Consider the following 15045-nt stretch of genomic DNA (forward strand, 5'->3'; position numbering starts at 1 on the left):
CTATTTCCAAGCGTACACGGATTACGTGCATAAAAAAACCACGCTGTTTTGTGTTGTTTCGTTGGAATCCTGATGTGCGGCAAAGTATAAACCGTACGACAAAGTATAAACCGTACGGCAAAGTATAAATATGCAGCAATTAGCAGCTTTCTGTACTATAAACAGTACAAGGAAGCGAACTTTGTCGGGTGACTGTAGGAAAATAACTATTGTGTTAGTGTGTGAAGCGGCACTTTGGTGCACACAAGAGAAATGTTTACGCTTGAGCCGTAAACAAGTGTGGAAAGTTTCTCGAGTGCAGCAAAGGCAGTTTGCACTTGTGTTACACATTATATTTTTCCTACAGTTACTATAAAGCATATAACTAATTAGTCTTTCAAACACTGTAACTTACAACACGTTTTTAGATTAGGTTAATTCCAAACATTGAACTACTGTAAATGGGAAACACTGCACCAGCTGATCGTAGTCGTAATATATTTAACTGTTGCCAACTTATTTTCAAGTGTACAAGTATTACGTGCTTAATAAAAGCACGCTGTTTTGTGTTGTTTAGTTGGAATACTGGTGTGTGGCCAAATAAAAAACTGTGCGGCAAAAGTAAAAAGTGTGTAGCAAAATTGAGTAGATGCAGCAATTTTCTGTGCTATAATCAGTGCAAGGAAGGTCACTTTGTCAGGTGACTGTAGGAAAATAACTATTTATTGTAACATATAAAATAAACAGTATTTTGTACTACTGTGCTGTGGTGTCTGAATTCTCTGGTCTATGTCTCTATTTCTTTAAAAGTATATTATTATAACAAAATAATTTTTGTACTAAAGTGAAAAACATATATCATTTGTGTATAGGTACTCTATAGGAATATAATTATCGGTAATAAATTTTATATTGTTGAGAAAAGTCCCCGACCTCTATGAATCAAAATGGGTTGGAAACGTACGGGTAGATAAGTACAGTGAATAAAGAAAAAAAATTATATTTTTGTTTTTAATTTGCAAGGTAATATAAAACTAAATAGAAGGGAGGAAACCCCTATTCAATTTTAACTATTTTATTCTTTTCTTTGTCTAAGGTTTCCTACTTATCCTTCTCTTTAGCTAAATCTTGATTCTTCTCATTATCTTTTTTCATATCTTCTTTTTCGTTCTTATCTTTGTTCATTACTTCTTTGTTGTCCTTATCTTTGTCCATTACTTCTTTGTTGTGGTCCTTTTTTTCCATTAATTCTTTGTTGTGATCCTTAATATCTTTATCCATTACTTCTTTGGGGTCCTTATCTTTTTCCATTCCTTCTTTGTTGTGGTCCTTATCTTTTTCCATTCCTTCTTTGTTGTGGTCCTTATCTTTTTCCATTTCTTCTTTGTTGTGGTCCTTATCTTTATCCATTACTTCTTTGTTGTGGTCCTTATCTTTATCCATTACTTTTTTGTTGTGGTCCTTATCTTTTTCCATTTCTTCTTTGTTGTGGTCCTTATCTTTCTCCATTACTTCTTTGTTGTGATCCTTATCTTTTTCCATTGTCTCTTTGTTGTCCTTGTCTTTTTCCATTTCTTCTTTCCTGTCCTTATCTATATCCATATCTTCTTTTTTATCAGTATCTTTGTTTTTGTCTCCTTTATCACTATCTGTTTCCGTTTCTTCTTTTTTATGTTCATCTTTATCTTCGGTTTTGTTGTCTTTGGGTGGCATTTTAGGAAAGATAACGTCCATGGGGTTGCTATCAAAGAACTTGGTAAAGATACGTTTGAGCTTTTTGTCGGATTCTGGTATGATTACTGGTAACATTTGCCATACAAGAGCCTTCCAGTTAGCATTAAGGACAGTTCGCACCAGCTGATCTGGAGAAAACAAATAAAAATACAATATTAATATCTCACATACATTAAATAACAAATTACTTGATTATCAAAATTAGAGTTGATAAAACAACGGAGTGGTTCATTGAGACATGAGATGTGATAACACCAAAAATATTGAATGGTGTATATAACAAAGATTTAAAAAATAAATTTAACACAAACAACATAATAGTTCCTAAGTGAAAGTGGGTTTAAAATGTTTGGTATACATAATTTTATAATAGGATTATTCAGAAAATGTAATAAAACATCTAACTTAGTTTGAGGGAATTGCTACTATCTCTAGTCTGTTCATAATATACAATACTGAAATAGCAAATCGGAAGTTTACTATACATTTCTAAACTGTTTAAATCCATCGTAATACAGTACAGAACTTATTGTCGAAATTAAATAAAGATACAAGTAACCATTTTTGTTACAAGACAGGATGTCTTTTTATAGCCTGTAACATCCTGGAGAATTTAGCTTATTGTTTCCACTGCTGAGCGTGGGAGCGGAAATGCCGAGATTCCTAGAAAGCGGTGGTTATACTGCTCTCAAAACAAGGTCGGTTAAAACAAACTGAGGGCGGATAATCCGATTATCGGTTAATGCGAGGTCGGTTGAGAGGGGGTCCACTGTAGGTTTATTCTGACGAGTTTGCTAACCAGCATGGTTACACTATGGAAACGGGGTTTATGGGATGGTTGATGAGGTGTAAATAGTTATTTCCCATTCCAAAAACAACGATTTGTAATATATACTATTTTTAGAGCTTGAAAAAATTAAATGTTGAAATGTACATCTAAAATAATAAAAACTAAAAAAAAATTAAATTTAAAATTTCCCTTTTATCTTGTGGACAGTAAGTAAACTGTCATACTTTGCTTTTTTATGAATACATTTTTATCAAATTTAGCAAATGTATTGTAGCAGCAAACTTAGGTACTTTTACTTGCTAAACCAACTGTTATATAAATAAAGAATAAATACAGTAGAATGTTGATTATTTGTAGGTAAAAAATCCGGACCGTCAATAATCCGGATTTGTCTCTATTAGTAAAAAATCAAATTTTTTACAAGGTTGATTTCAAAACGAATGAAGGACTTAGCTGTAAAAAACTAACCACTACCGGAGTTCAAATCCTATCACAAGCTCAAATATATAGGCTAGTGTCTTATGTTTTTTTTTACTGTATACTGTACAACATTATATTTGTTGCTATCAAATACATACAATTTAAAAAAGATGTTTACTCAAAATAGTGTGTGCTGGCCCTTTTTGAGGTATTGATAATCTGGATAGTTTGATGATCCACATGAGGTCTAGTTCAAATTAATCCGGATTATTGTTGTTCTACTGCATGACATGTTTAAGGAAATATTTAGAAATATTTAAGTAAAAATCAAATATGGCAAACGGAAATTCCCTTAGTCTGCAACTTTGCTACCGGTACTAAAGGAGGTATTTTAAAATGTTTTTATTAGCTCGCTTTCTTGTCCGGTACAAATTTTGCAATCAATTTTATACTAACTTCCCGATGAGCTAGAGACTTGAAACTTGAAACATAGCTCACAAATGGAAGACAATGCAATATTATATAATTTAATTTTCATATTTCCCTTGGGCTACGCCCCATGGGCTTGTTTTTATTAACTCGCTTTCTTGCAAATTTTGATACTTCCCGATGAGCTAGAGACTTGAAACTTGAAACATAGCTCACAAATGGAAGACAATGCAATATTATATAATTTAATTTTCATATTTCCCTTGTTTTTAGCTTGTTTTTATTAGCTCGCTTTCCTACAAATTTTTATTTAAACGAAGTTCCCGATGAGCTAGAGACTTGAAATTTGAAACATAGCTCACAAATGGATGACAATGCAATGTTATATAATTTAATTTTTGTATTACCCTTGGGCTACGCCCCATGGGCTTCCAAATTTTTCATATTTTCATTTTGAAAGAATTAAATTATATCAATTAATTTAAGTCGGCTGTAAATAGGTACTTAGATTTGACAGTTCAAAGAGCAGAGGTTTGAGGTACAGGTTATGCTCCCAAGAGATACAAACAAACATTTCAAAATAAAGATAAACAATCTGATTGTATATATATAAAGGTGTTTGTTAATAATGTCAATCGTTATTTATTTTGTATTCTATAAAGTAAACAATAAATTAAATAGATTGATATATTTATAGTTGGTAGGTAGGCCATTCTTTCAATCTAATACATAATTATATGAAAAGAAATTCAAATAAACCTTAGATTTCTCACATGCCTCTGTCTTAATCTGATATAGATGCTTGAAATAGATCCATACACATTAAAAACTAAAAAGTAGAAAATAATTTATAAATAAAAACAAAACGTTTTTAAACGCACTAAAAAGTAGAAAATAATTTATAAATATGTGGAGAGCATAAATACTTGTAAGATTTAAAACGAAAAACGTAGGGTGCATGCAATTGATAATAATACATTAGTTCAATAGGTGAAGGTAATTGTAAATTATCTATTGCATGCACCCCACGTTTTTTCGTTTTAAATCTTACAAGTATTTATGCTCTCCACATATTTATAAATTATTTTCTACTTTTTAGTGCGTTTAAAAACGTTTTGTTTTTAAAATGTTTTTATTTATAAATTATTTTCTTTCATAATAATTTATTTGAATGTTTGAATTTTATAATCATGCAGCACATTGGATGTTTTGATAGGTGCAGGTTATGGAGGTACAACTTTTGGACTCTACATTGAAAAGGTGTTCTAATCAAAAGTATGTTAAAGAAAGATGAGAAATAATTGATGGTATGAATGAGAAGCTTATGCATTTTTAGCACTTAGCATACTTACTGAGGGCTGGTCTCCCATCTACAATATCATGGTTTACAAGTTGAGCTTTGTGAATGCCGTTTGAAAAGAAATCCCAGGTAAACCTCTCAAGATCTAGATATTCATGGTCCTTGACAGTCTTTATGTCACCAGTTATTTTGTAAGTGACATTCAACTTTTCTAAAAACATATTTGAAAACACGCTGATGAATAACATTTTAAATAGTATAACTATGTGCATATTTTTGTTATTTCTGAAAGTTTTTATCAACAACTTTAAACTAATTTCAATTGCTGAAAAACAATCATAAAATACCCAAAAGATAGACTATTAAAAAGGATGAAATGCAACATCATTCATACTCAAATTTATATCATTATCAAATCTCATTCATTAGTCACCCTACAACACCATTCACAAACAAACTGCTATTTCTTATAGCAAAGAGAGTAGACTTGAATCTATAGGCCTACTTTAAGACTGTCTGAGTGTCTATACTCTCTTTAATCTATGCTTTTAGTATTATAGTAGATTGAAAGGAAATTTAAAAGATGCATTTTAATATTATCAGCAAATTTCTTATGTGCACCAAGTTTTATTATCTTATTTGAAGAGCTTATCAAGTTTTCATAATTCAAGGAAAATATATATCTATTTTGGGAACAATAGCTTTAGACTACCATGGCATTGCCAGACAGTGTTAATTTATTTGTTTGTTCTTAAAAAAAAAAAAAATTAAATGGGTTCCCTTTAGGCCTATGTAATTTGTTTATACAATGTGGTATATTAGAAGTTTTACCAACCAAACAGCATGTCTATTCGTCCTTTAATGTCAACCGGGACCGATACAACATTCCCTTTCAGAAGGTAGAATGACTTCAAGTTCAAGTAGGGTAGATAACAGTCATAGTCCAAGTAGAACTTTTTTGGGTCATCCAACTTCGGCCTATAAATTAAAATACATTATTACATCAAAATAAGGCTTTGTTTGTTTTTAAAAACAGCATATCTACAAGTGGATGTACAAAAAACCAGAGGTTCGCTACCTAGTTCGAATCTCACAATTTGTCAAATACAAACATGTCATTATACATAATTTTGAAACTCTTATTAATATAAACATTTTTTTGAAATCAGAATTTGACTTTTTATTTTCATTAGTTTAAAAATGTCGGCTCTTTATGTGTGAAAGATTTGGTACTACATTATTTTGAAAAGTCACCCTATATATATAAAAAAAAAAACAAAAAAAAAACAGATCTCTACTCTGATTAAAATTTTGTATTCCTTATGAGCTAAGCTTTAATTTGAATGCTTACAATAATATCACCAAAACAAAAATTTCTAAAAATATATACCACTTATTTGTTTGTTCTATTTATATTTTGTTAACCAATAAGAATAAAATATTGAATAGTACAAAATGTTTTTATGGTTGTTCCATAAACCTCCTTACTCTCGAACATAAACATATTTTATCTTGTTGACTTTATATATGTCATACAAATATGCTTGTTGCATAAATTGAGACAGGATGTTTTTTAATACCTTTGTTAATGGAAGTCCAATGACTCCTCTCTAATTTACAAACAATAAAGTTACTCTATTTGATAGTCAACATAATATTATGTGGGGCCACCATACCCATATACAACCAACAAACAGTCTATGTGTCATTGCACTGCCTTATTGCTACATCCCAAACTATGAAATCAAATCAAATCAAATATTTCTTTATTCATAATATGTACCTACCTATTGTAGGCCTATGTAGGCATACAATGAATGGGGTCAGATAGAAATAAAATCTATTAAAATTAGCTTAGATACAATTACAGTACATCTAAATAATTATCTACAACACTATTTCATTTCATTTCATTTCATATAACTTTATTCATAGTACAATACATAAATACAGGAATGGCGTCAAGAGTAATTTAATAAAACTAACTTAAATATAATACTCATCATTATCATGCATGGCATAACAACAAACCATCATTATTAATAGCTTTCCAGATCAAATAAATTAAAACAAGCAGTGCAATATGAAAGTTTATACATGAAAATATCAAAATTAAAAATACAGATAAAATTATTTTAAAACCAAAAGTTTCAATTTAAATGAAATAGAGCAATTATTAATAACTTTAAAACTCTTAAAAAAGTACATAGCCTTGTTGATAAGAAACTTTTTCAATTTTGATTTAAATTTATTTTTGGAAGTTTCTAATTTGATTTCATTAGGAAGTTTATTATAAAATTTGGAACATATTTGGCATATTTAGGTGTCTTCGTAAAAAGTTGCAGAGTATGTGAGCTTGTGGCCAGGTTTTCTCGATTTCTAGTAAAATAATTGTGATTTTCTCCAATAAGTTGTAATTCATTAAATCTGTCTTTTACTGATAATACTGTTTCATAGACATACATTCCATAAACAGTCATAATATTCTCAGTTTTAAAATATTCTTTGACTGAAGTTCTGCGTTTTAAATTGCACAAAATTCTAATAGATTTCTTTTGCTTTTTTAGAAATGATTTTAATTTTTTCTTTTTTGCTGCACCATAAAGTGAAACTCCAAATGATATGATTGAATGTATGTATGAAAAATATATAATTTTTAAAGTTTCCTTTTCACATAGGGGTTTTAATCTTGTTAGCGCATAAAGGCCAGATGAAATTTTAGAAAGTAACTGATCAATATAATGATTCCACTTCAAATTTTCATCAATATAATCCCAAGAATTTGATGTGGTCTTTATTTTGAATTGTGTTGTTATTAACTACAATTTTTGGCAGATTTTGCAGTTTAGTTTTTCCTGCTTGGAAACACATAAAATTAGGGCCTTGGCTTCAAGTTCAGCATATGTTCCTGCAAGTTACTGTTACTTTATAAAAAAAAAAATCGCTAATTGAATAACAAGTGTTCTCAATCATAAATGCCTTAACATTTTTATTGAATTTCCTAATGTCTCATTTTTAAAACTTTCTGGCAATATACTAAAGAGTTAGGCACCAATGTATGTGATCTGTTTTAAAAAAAGTTGCTGTTATAAGTATGAATGTGGCCCAGAAAACTGATTTCGGAAAAGTTTTGTTTTACATGACCGTATACAACACATTCATTTCACATACATCTATATCTATCTATCTACAGGATGTCCTGGAACCAGGGTTGCCACCCGCCCCGATTCTGCCGGGACAGTCCCGATTTCGGTTCCTTATGCCCGTATTGATAGTCAAAGCCCGTATTAAAGCCTATGTTAATCCGGGGGAGGGGGACCATGTCCCGATTTTTCCCTAACCTAAGGTGGCAACCCTGCACGGAACTCTTTACCAAAATTACCACAAAGCTCCCAAAAAATTAAGATAAATTTACAAATTCATAAAACAAAATGGTGGCCATTTAAAAAGTTGTTTCTTAAATAACTCAAAAAGCATTGGTTTTACAAAAGTTTTACAAGAATAACTTTTAAAGGCAATTTTATTACTCAATTGACACCTTATTTTTTAAGATTGGACGAATATTAACTGATATATGGTAGCTTTAGTGATACTTGACCGCTAGAGGTTAGTTGCAGCCCATGCTGGAAGCGGTCACGTTTACTAAAGCTGCCATATCTCAGTTAATATTCATCTAATCTTAAAAAATAAGGTGTTAATCAATTTGTAATGAAAAATTGCCTTAAAAAAGTTATCCTTGTAAAAGCTTTGTAAAATAAACAGTTTTTGAGTTTATTTTAAGGAACAAAATTATTGTAAATGGCCACCATTTTGTTTTATGAATTTGATAAATTGTCATAAGCTTTGTCTAGTTGTCATAAATGTTTGTGTAAAGTTTCAATTTTGTATCTTTCCATTCTTTATAAAAAAATTAATAAGTGAAAAAAACGAAATGGCGGCTGTGTGAGTAACTAAGGACTTCTGGACAGTTTAAATATTATATTTAGATATGTTTCTTACTCAGGAACAATGTCCTAGAATTTTGGTAGAGAGTTCCGGAACGCCCTGTATATATTTAAAAGCCCACATGAATGTTGTGGGGAGCGAGCTGGTCTAGTGGTTAGAGCGTGGTACTTTGGTCCAAGAGGTCCCGGTATCATGCATGGCACTTCTTCATAAACAGTGAACTTTAGTTCACGAAATGAGACGGCTAAAATCTTTCTGATAAGGTAATGCTTATTATTTCTCGATAGTTCTCCAAATGGGCAGAACCCACGGATATGTGGCAAAGACTCAAAAGTGTAATTCTCAGTGGTGGAGTAACGCCTGCACTGGTTGCCATCCTTGGAACTGCCCCGTATTGACCTTACTGTTGCCACATCACCTATAATTTGCAATGCTTCTTTATATTCAGATATCGTTATTTCTTCCATTTGGTGTAAGGCACAATTGGGGGGAGATTCAGTGTTGCCAGATTGACCGGCGTAAATTATTGTACAAGCAGTCCAAAATCGTTGTATTTGGGGCAAAATTATCGTACACACAATTTTTTTATATTATGATGTAAAACAAGCAAGTCGATGATGAAATAACTGAAATTTAACTCTATTTGTCTCTGCCGCCCACCGCTTTTTGCTCTACCAGCAGTCTACCACTGAGCTAGAAAATATAAATTCTACCGGAGGCAGTACTATCACACACACAAAATCTGCATCTCTGCTAGAAAAAAGTTGAAACGCTGTAAAATTTGTTATTTTGGTTCTCAATTAGAAAAATCAACCAGCTAATTGTTTTATTTCATTCCCCACTGCCAATGCACTGAGTAAAATAATTAATTGAAGGTACAACGTACTCTACCCCTGGTACAAATTGCGGCCAACTTCTCTCAAAATTTTCTTATAAGCACTTAAGTTGGTAGCCAATGGGCCCTCTCTAACACAGCTGATGCCTTTGCAAGGTTGCCAGATCGAAAAGCAACAAAGTGATGTTACCGTTTTTCCATATATGACAAGTGGGAAACGTGTTAAAATGTATATTAATCAATATGAAATTGTTTATTTTCTTGCCGCCAAAAAATAATTGTAATAACGGATAGGTTCAGACAATTTTGGATGACCTCCATCTCACACATTACAGATTGGTCATCAATTTTACAGAACATCAATCAAAATTTTTTTCACTCCCGAGGTCCTGAGGCAGCTTCAAAGCCAACTGCTCTACAGACAGCAATCCTCAGATGAGCACCTGGCTGACTATGTCCGCGACATCCAAATATCGTATTTGATTTTATCCCCATCCACTCAACCACAAGAGATATTCCAAAACATATTCCGGGGAATAAACCCCCAAACCAGGTCACCAAAATGTGGCACCATTATGCCACAACACAATGTCAAAATTATCGTACAATTTTGCAAAATTATTTTTTATGGGGAAGGAGTAAGTATTGTACAAATACGATTATTATCGTACAACTGGCAACACTGGGGAGAGTATTCCTGAAAATGGATAACACCTCGTCCTTTGAATGGAAAATATGATGCTTACATAATTCAATTATAATTAATAGGTACTTTTTTTTAGGTTTATAAATATCAGAACCATTATTTTATTTTATTTAGTGGCCCTACCTACGCTGATGATGTCTACATATCAAAAGTAACAATCTAAATTGTTTTTCGTTTTGTAGTCACTGTTGCAGGAAACCCAGAGATTCAGCCTGGTGTTTGAGTTAAATTTCTTCAGATAATCTAGACACTAGGGATTACTCTGAGTCTCCAGGTTTGCTGCAACACAGGTGGTTATTTTTAAATACTTACCTAACCTCTATTACCTTGCATGCACTCAGTCCATGAACATATACATCTGTCATGTTTAGTTTACCTCCAATTATCCCACTCTTGTAATCAAATGGAAGTACATCAAAGTACAAAGGATCAAATGACTCCAAGTTGTACTCAACAGAACCTGGAACAATGTGTCAAAACTCTGTAATGAGGTATATCAACCTCCAAACTAATAAATTAAACAAATATACAAACAGTTAACTTCTCTAACCACCCTTAGTTAAACCTGGGTTATTCAAAATTATTATGAAAACTTGAAATCAATTAGAAAGTTAGATAGCCTACATGGGTTGCCTGTAGTCCAAGTAGTTGACCCAGCTTGGCCAATGGAATGTAATGGAGACAGCGGATATCATACTGTAGTAAGCATAAAGTTTGTAAACAATCCTGAATATTAAAACGTGACAAGTTGTTTTTGTATTTCACGATTCTGAATCAACAACTAAACGGATGGTTTTATGATTTTTTTTTATGAAAAAAAGAAAATTTTGTAAGGAAGGGAATGTTGAAGCCGTAATTTTAGTTTAGGTTTTCAGTTTTTTTAAAATTAAGTTTCAATTATTAAAAGTCTAGCAGCTGATGCTAACAATTTAAAATAGTTTCAGTGCTGGTTTAACTAACAGCTGGTTTCAAATTGCTGTATGATACAGGTTATTTGTTTACAAAAATATTGACCGTCAGTGTTTGCCTGGATACTATTTACTTTAAAATGTAGGTATTTCCTATTGTAAAGGATCGGGGTTATCAGGAAATGTGTAATTTTGAACTATACATCTCATATACTTGCATATAATCATGTTTTGCATAAATTCAATGTGTAAGCATAAGTTTATGCTATGAAAATTTTAACTCATGTTTCATAAATATTTTTTTCAGCAAACCATCCTCGAATTGTTTTAAGATAGAGGTTTACATTTTTATACTCCTTTTTCTTGATGTTCGAATGTATGTATGTCGGGATACCAAAGTTTTGGTTGGTAATGAAAATGTCAACCGGTGTAGTAGGTATATATAAAACTGTCCAATAAGCTGCAGGGTGTCAGTAGAAACCAAAATTGATTCATACCATACCATAACCATCACAGTATAGTACTGTATGGTTCAGAAACCTGGGCACAATCCAAAGAACTGGAAGCACGTTATTGCTGGGTTTGAGAAAAGAGTGCAGAGAAAATATACGGACAAGTTCAAGATAACTGAGGTTGGCGAGATGAGATGCAAAAGAACAGAGAGCTAAGAGAAATTTCTAAACACCCAGATATAGGGGTGCTTTCCAAAAGTAAAAAGTTCTGATGGGCACGCTATGTGTGGTGGAGAGAAGATACATAAACTTTTAAAAGTGTATACCAATTAAGAAGTACCACAAGATATACGGTCATTTTGGAGGACCAAGAATGAGAGGAAAGACAAGTAAAATAAGACTCCAGACTTAGATCTGCATTAGAAGAGAATGGGAGGCCATAATCCTCATAGGGTTTCAGTGGCCATGGAGGTAATATAAGGTACTGTAAGTGGTAGTATGCAATGGAAGTTGGTAACCTACTGTACTAAAAACCAGTGTGTATGAATCAGTCGCCAATTTCCTTTCAAAGCTTTTCAAATTGACACAATAATTGCTGTTTAAATGAATTGAATTGAATTGTTTTATTGTAAAATTATTGGATTTAAAATGCATATCGTATAGGCCTAAAATTGGGTGAAAGAAATATGTGGTCACGTAACGTTTGTTTTCAAGATGATTTTTCCCATTAAAACTGCCCATTTATGCGTGTAAACTAACTGTTCTGAATTATATTCAGTTTTAAACTTTTAATTACCTACTCAATTCTTGTACATAGGACGTGCCAACAGCTTGTTGTCAATTATTTTAATATATATATATTTGGTGTACCTAGTTGTAGACTTCAAGATAACAAAAATTAAAATATGTAAAAACTACTGCTGTTGACCTATTTGAACTCAAATATTGGTTAAATTCCAACCTGATTGCGATAACTAATTTTCAGTTATTAAAAAAGTAGTTCACCTATCCTGGTTTTCTGTTAATCAGGGCTTACTGTATTTGCGTGTTGACCAAAAGACCAAAAAAATGTGTCTCAAGCTAGTAGTGCTTGAGTTGTTAGGGAAATCCCTATGTTCCCATTCTAAAACTCTTCTATTCCTCCTTCCTCTTCTCACTAGTGCAATAAAAGAGCATAGAAATGTGTAAAAGGATTTCCATAACCTATGTAAAGAGCTTTTGCTGATAATATTAGAGTGAAGGTTGAAATGTGTAATACATCGGCCTTCAAACCAGTTTACTCCCCAACTTACAATATTTAGGTTTTCCTAAATTGTGGTTGGACGGTTGCACAAAACGTTCCCAACCCTCCCTTAAAGTTTATTTTGCACAGTGAAACAGCTAATCCCTGTAAACATGGTTTGTAATTCTTTATCTATTTTTTTCTATTGATGATTTGTTAGCAGATAATACTGACACAATTTCTACGTTAATTAAACTAGATTTCAAGCAACGGGTCCTACACTTGTACACATTTATAATAAGAACTTCAATTAATTTGGCATTTGAACTCAATTATAATCTGGAAGAATGAGTTTAAGCAATTAATTACTTTTTTATTTTAAAAATAATATAGCCTAACCATTTTTCTAAAAACACCAACCATAAAACCCCAAAAATAATATAAAGGATTCCTATACAAACCTGGGCAATGTATAAAATTAATTGTTTATGTAAGCTGGCACACAGTTCTAAGTAAGCGATATAATTAAGAGATGGCAGAGAGTGGGTTTCAAATTGACTAGGTCTTCCATAATAAGTACCTATCTAATAACCAAAATATAATGAAAATAATATAGGTAACTCCTTGTGTTATAATGATAGTCTCAAAGTTTGTTTCCCTTCCTTCATCTAAGCCACTTTGTGATGTAAATAAATTAATAGATGAGTAATGATTAGATACTTACCATTTTTAAATATTGGTAATAATGTTCCAATTTCCTTTTTTAAACACTCAGCTACTTTGGGATCGTCTCTATAGCATATTTGTAAATCAGAAGCTGAAAAAGAAATGTAATATACTTGAAAAAATATCTAACCATTATAAGCCTCAAAATATAAATATTTACATTTTAATAAATATTAAGGCCCGGTTTCTCCAAGTAGCGTTTAACTTAAACTGATTTAAAGTTATAAGGAAGTTCAAACCATCAATCGATTTCTCTATACAGTTTGGCCTGAAGTTTAAGTTAAACCATGAAAGAGGAATGTTGGCTGTCCTGTTGTAGTATGTTTGCATTTATTTCATCTGTATAACCACATTTGGAGATTATGTTTATTTATTGTCTTAGAAAAAGTGAGAGGCACCAACATGCGTCCTTTTTATGTTAGTAGCTCTGTCCCTCCAAACAATAAATTGTATTTTTGTAAACTAAAAGTTGGACAGAAATTGAGAAGAAAAAAGCTCTCAAACCAGTTACCAGTATTAACCACTTGCACAAAACGATATTTTACAATAGCCATAATACAGCAAGCATAAGACCAAGATGAACTACTTGGAGAAACCTAAAATGAAATAAATATAACGAAATATTGTTGTAATTAAGGACTATTTTTTGGACAAGAATATTGATTTCATATGGTGGTTAACTAAATAAATATGGAAATTTGAGAAATAAAACAGATTGAATGCATTTAAGTCAATTGCCATTTTAGTACAGGTAAAATAGGGTTTTATAAACAACAAAATTTGTACATTCATGAAATTTCACCTGTGAGCTACTAACAATATGAGAAATGAAGATCCGATGAGTCCCCAAAATTTTGGGCGTCCTAAGGCCCTTTTTGGGGCCCTTTTTGTTCCGAAAGGCCCTTGTTCCTGAATAATTTTGTTTTTACGTTTAAGGTCGAGTGAGGTGTGGTTTTCGATGGTTTTAGTTATTTTAAATCGATTGGGAGTAGTTTTAAGTATATTCAACCACACCATACAGGGTGTTTCGAAATATTATTACTTTTTACGATATTTAAACATTTATTCATAAAGTAATAAAATTAGTTACCTCCATGCTCTATATAAAAGGGGATTATTGAAAATAATTGTAATTGTTTACTACGTAAGGGGAAAGGATCAACAGGAGTAAGAGAAAATATTAAATACCCCCGTCACAGCAAACCTGCAGACCTAGCGAATTTCCGTTTTACTTACTTGATTTTCAATTAAATCTAAAATAGCATTGCGTTTAACGTTTACCTAGGTTTGTTGCTACAAGGAGGCTAATAAAGTGTGTTTATAGTAAAATGTTAATAGCCTAGTATAAAAAAAATAAATTTGACAAGTTTGATCAAAATGTATCTATTAACAAACAAACAAAATCATTTTACATTATTCTACATAAGAATAACATGGGAATTTTAAATTTACAATTTTAGTATTTTTATCCGTAACTAATAACCATACAAAAACACGTTAATATACTAAATTATTTGTTTTTAAGCTATTTAAAATGTTCTAGAGAAAAATTGGGAAACTTTGTGTTTTGAGGGTAAAGTAAATAAGAAAACCCAATTT

The 15045-nt window shown here is 31.6% G+C and overlaps 1 protein-coding gene across 1 annotated transcript; it reads right to left on the reverse strand.

The window, feature by feature from the left end:
• Positions 1 to 1041: 1041 nt before the first annotated feature.
• On the reverse strand, positions 1042 to 10560 carry LOC128988115 (nipped-B-like protein B). The gene is made up of 4 exons (XM_054409328.1): positions 10451 to 10560; positions 5488 to 5630; positions 4705 to 4863; positions 1042 to 1841 (listed from the first exon to the last, which is right to left on the reverse strand). The coding sequence occupies exons 1-4, from the start codon at positions 10501 to 10503 to the stop codon at positions 1081 to 1083; spliced, it is 1116 nt and encodes a 371-aa protein (XP_054265303.1). The 5' UTR covers positions 10504 to 10560; the 3' UTR covers positions 1042 to 1080.
• Positions 10561 to 15045: the final 4485 nt, after the last annotated feature.

The sequence above is a fragment of the Macrosteles quadrilineatus genome, unplaced genomic scaffold, assembly GCF_028750875.1.
Source record: "Macrosteles quadrilineatus isolate MER2022 unplaced genomic scaffold, UCM_ALF_1.0 Scaffold_2__2_contigs__length_208266976, whole genome shotgun sequence".
Classification (NCBI taxonomy): Eukaryota; Metazoa; Arthropoda; class Insecta; order Hemiptera; family Cicadellidae; genus Macrosteles; species Macrosteles quadrilineatus.

What these genes read in the sequence shown, in the direction of transcription:
- LOC128988115 (XM_054409328.1), bottom strand. Translation starts at nt 10,503, where the DNA reads ATGACAGATGTATATGTTCATGGACTGAGTGCATGCAAGGTAATAGAG. An exon ending in ACGAATAGACATGCTGTTTG is followed by an intron (nt 4,864 to 5,487) that starts GTTGGTAAAACT and finishes ATATGTTTTTAG; the next exon opens with AAAAGTTGAATGTCACTTAC. An exon ending in AGATGGGAGACCAGCCCTCA is followed by an intron (nt 1,842 to 4,704) that starts GTAAGTATGCTA and finishes TGTTTTCTCCAG; the next exon opens with ATCAGCTGGTGCGAACTGTC.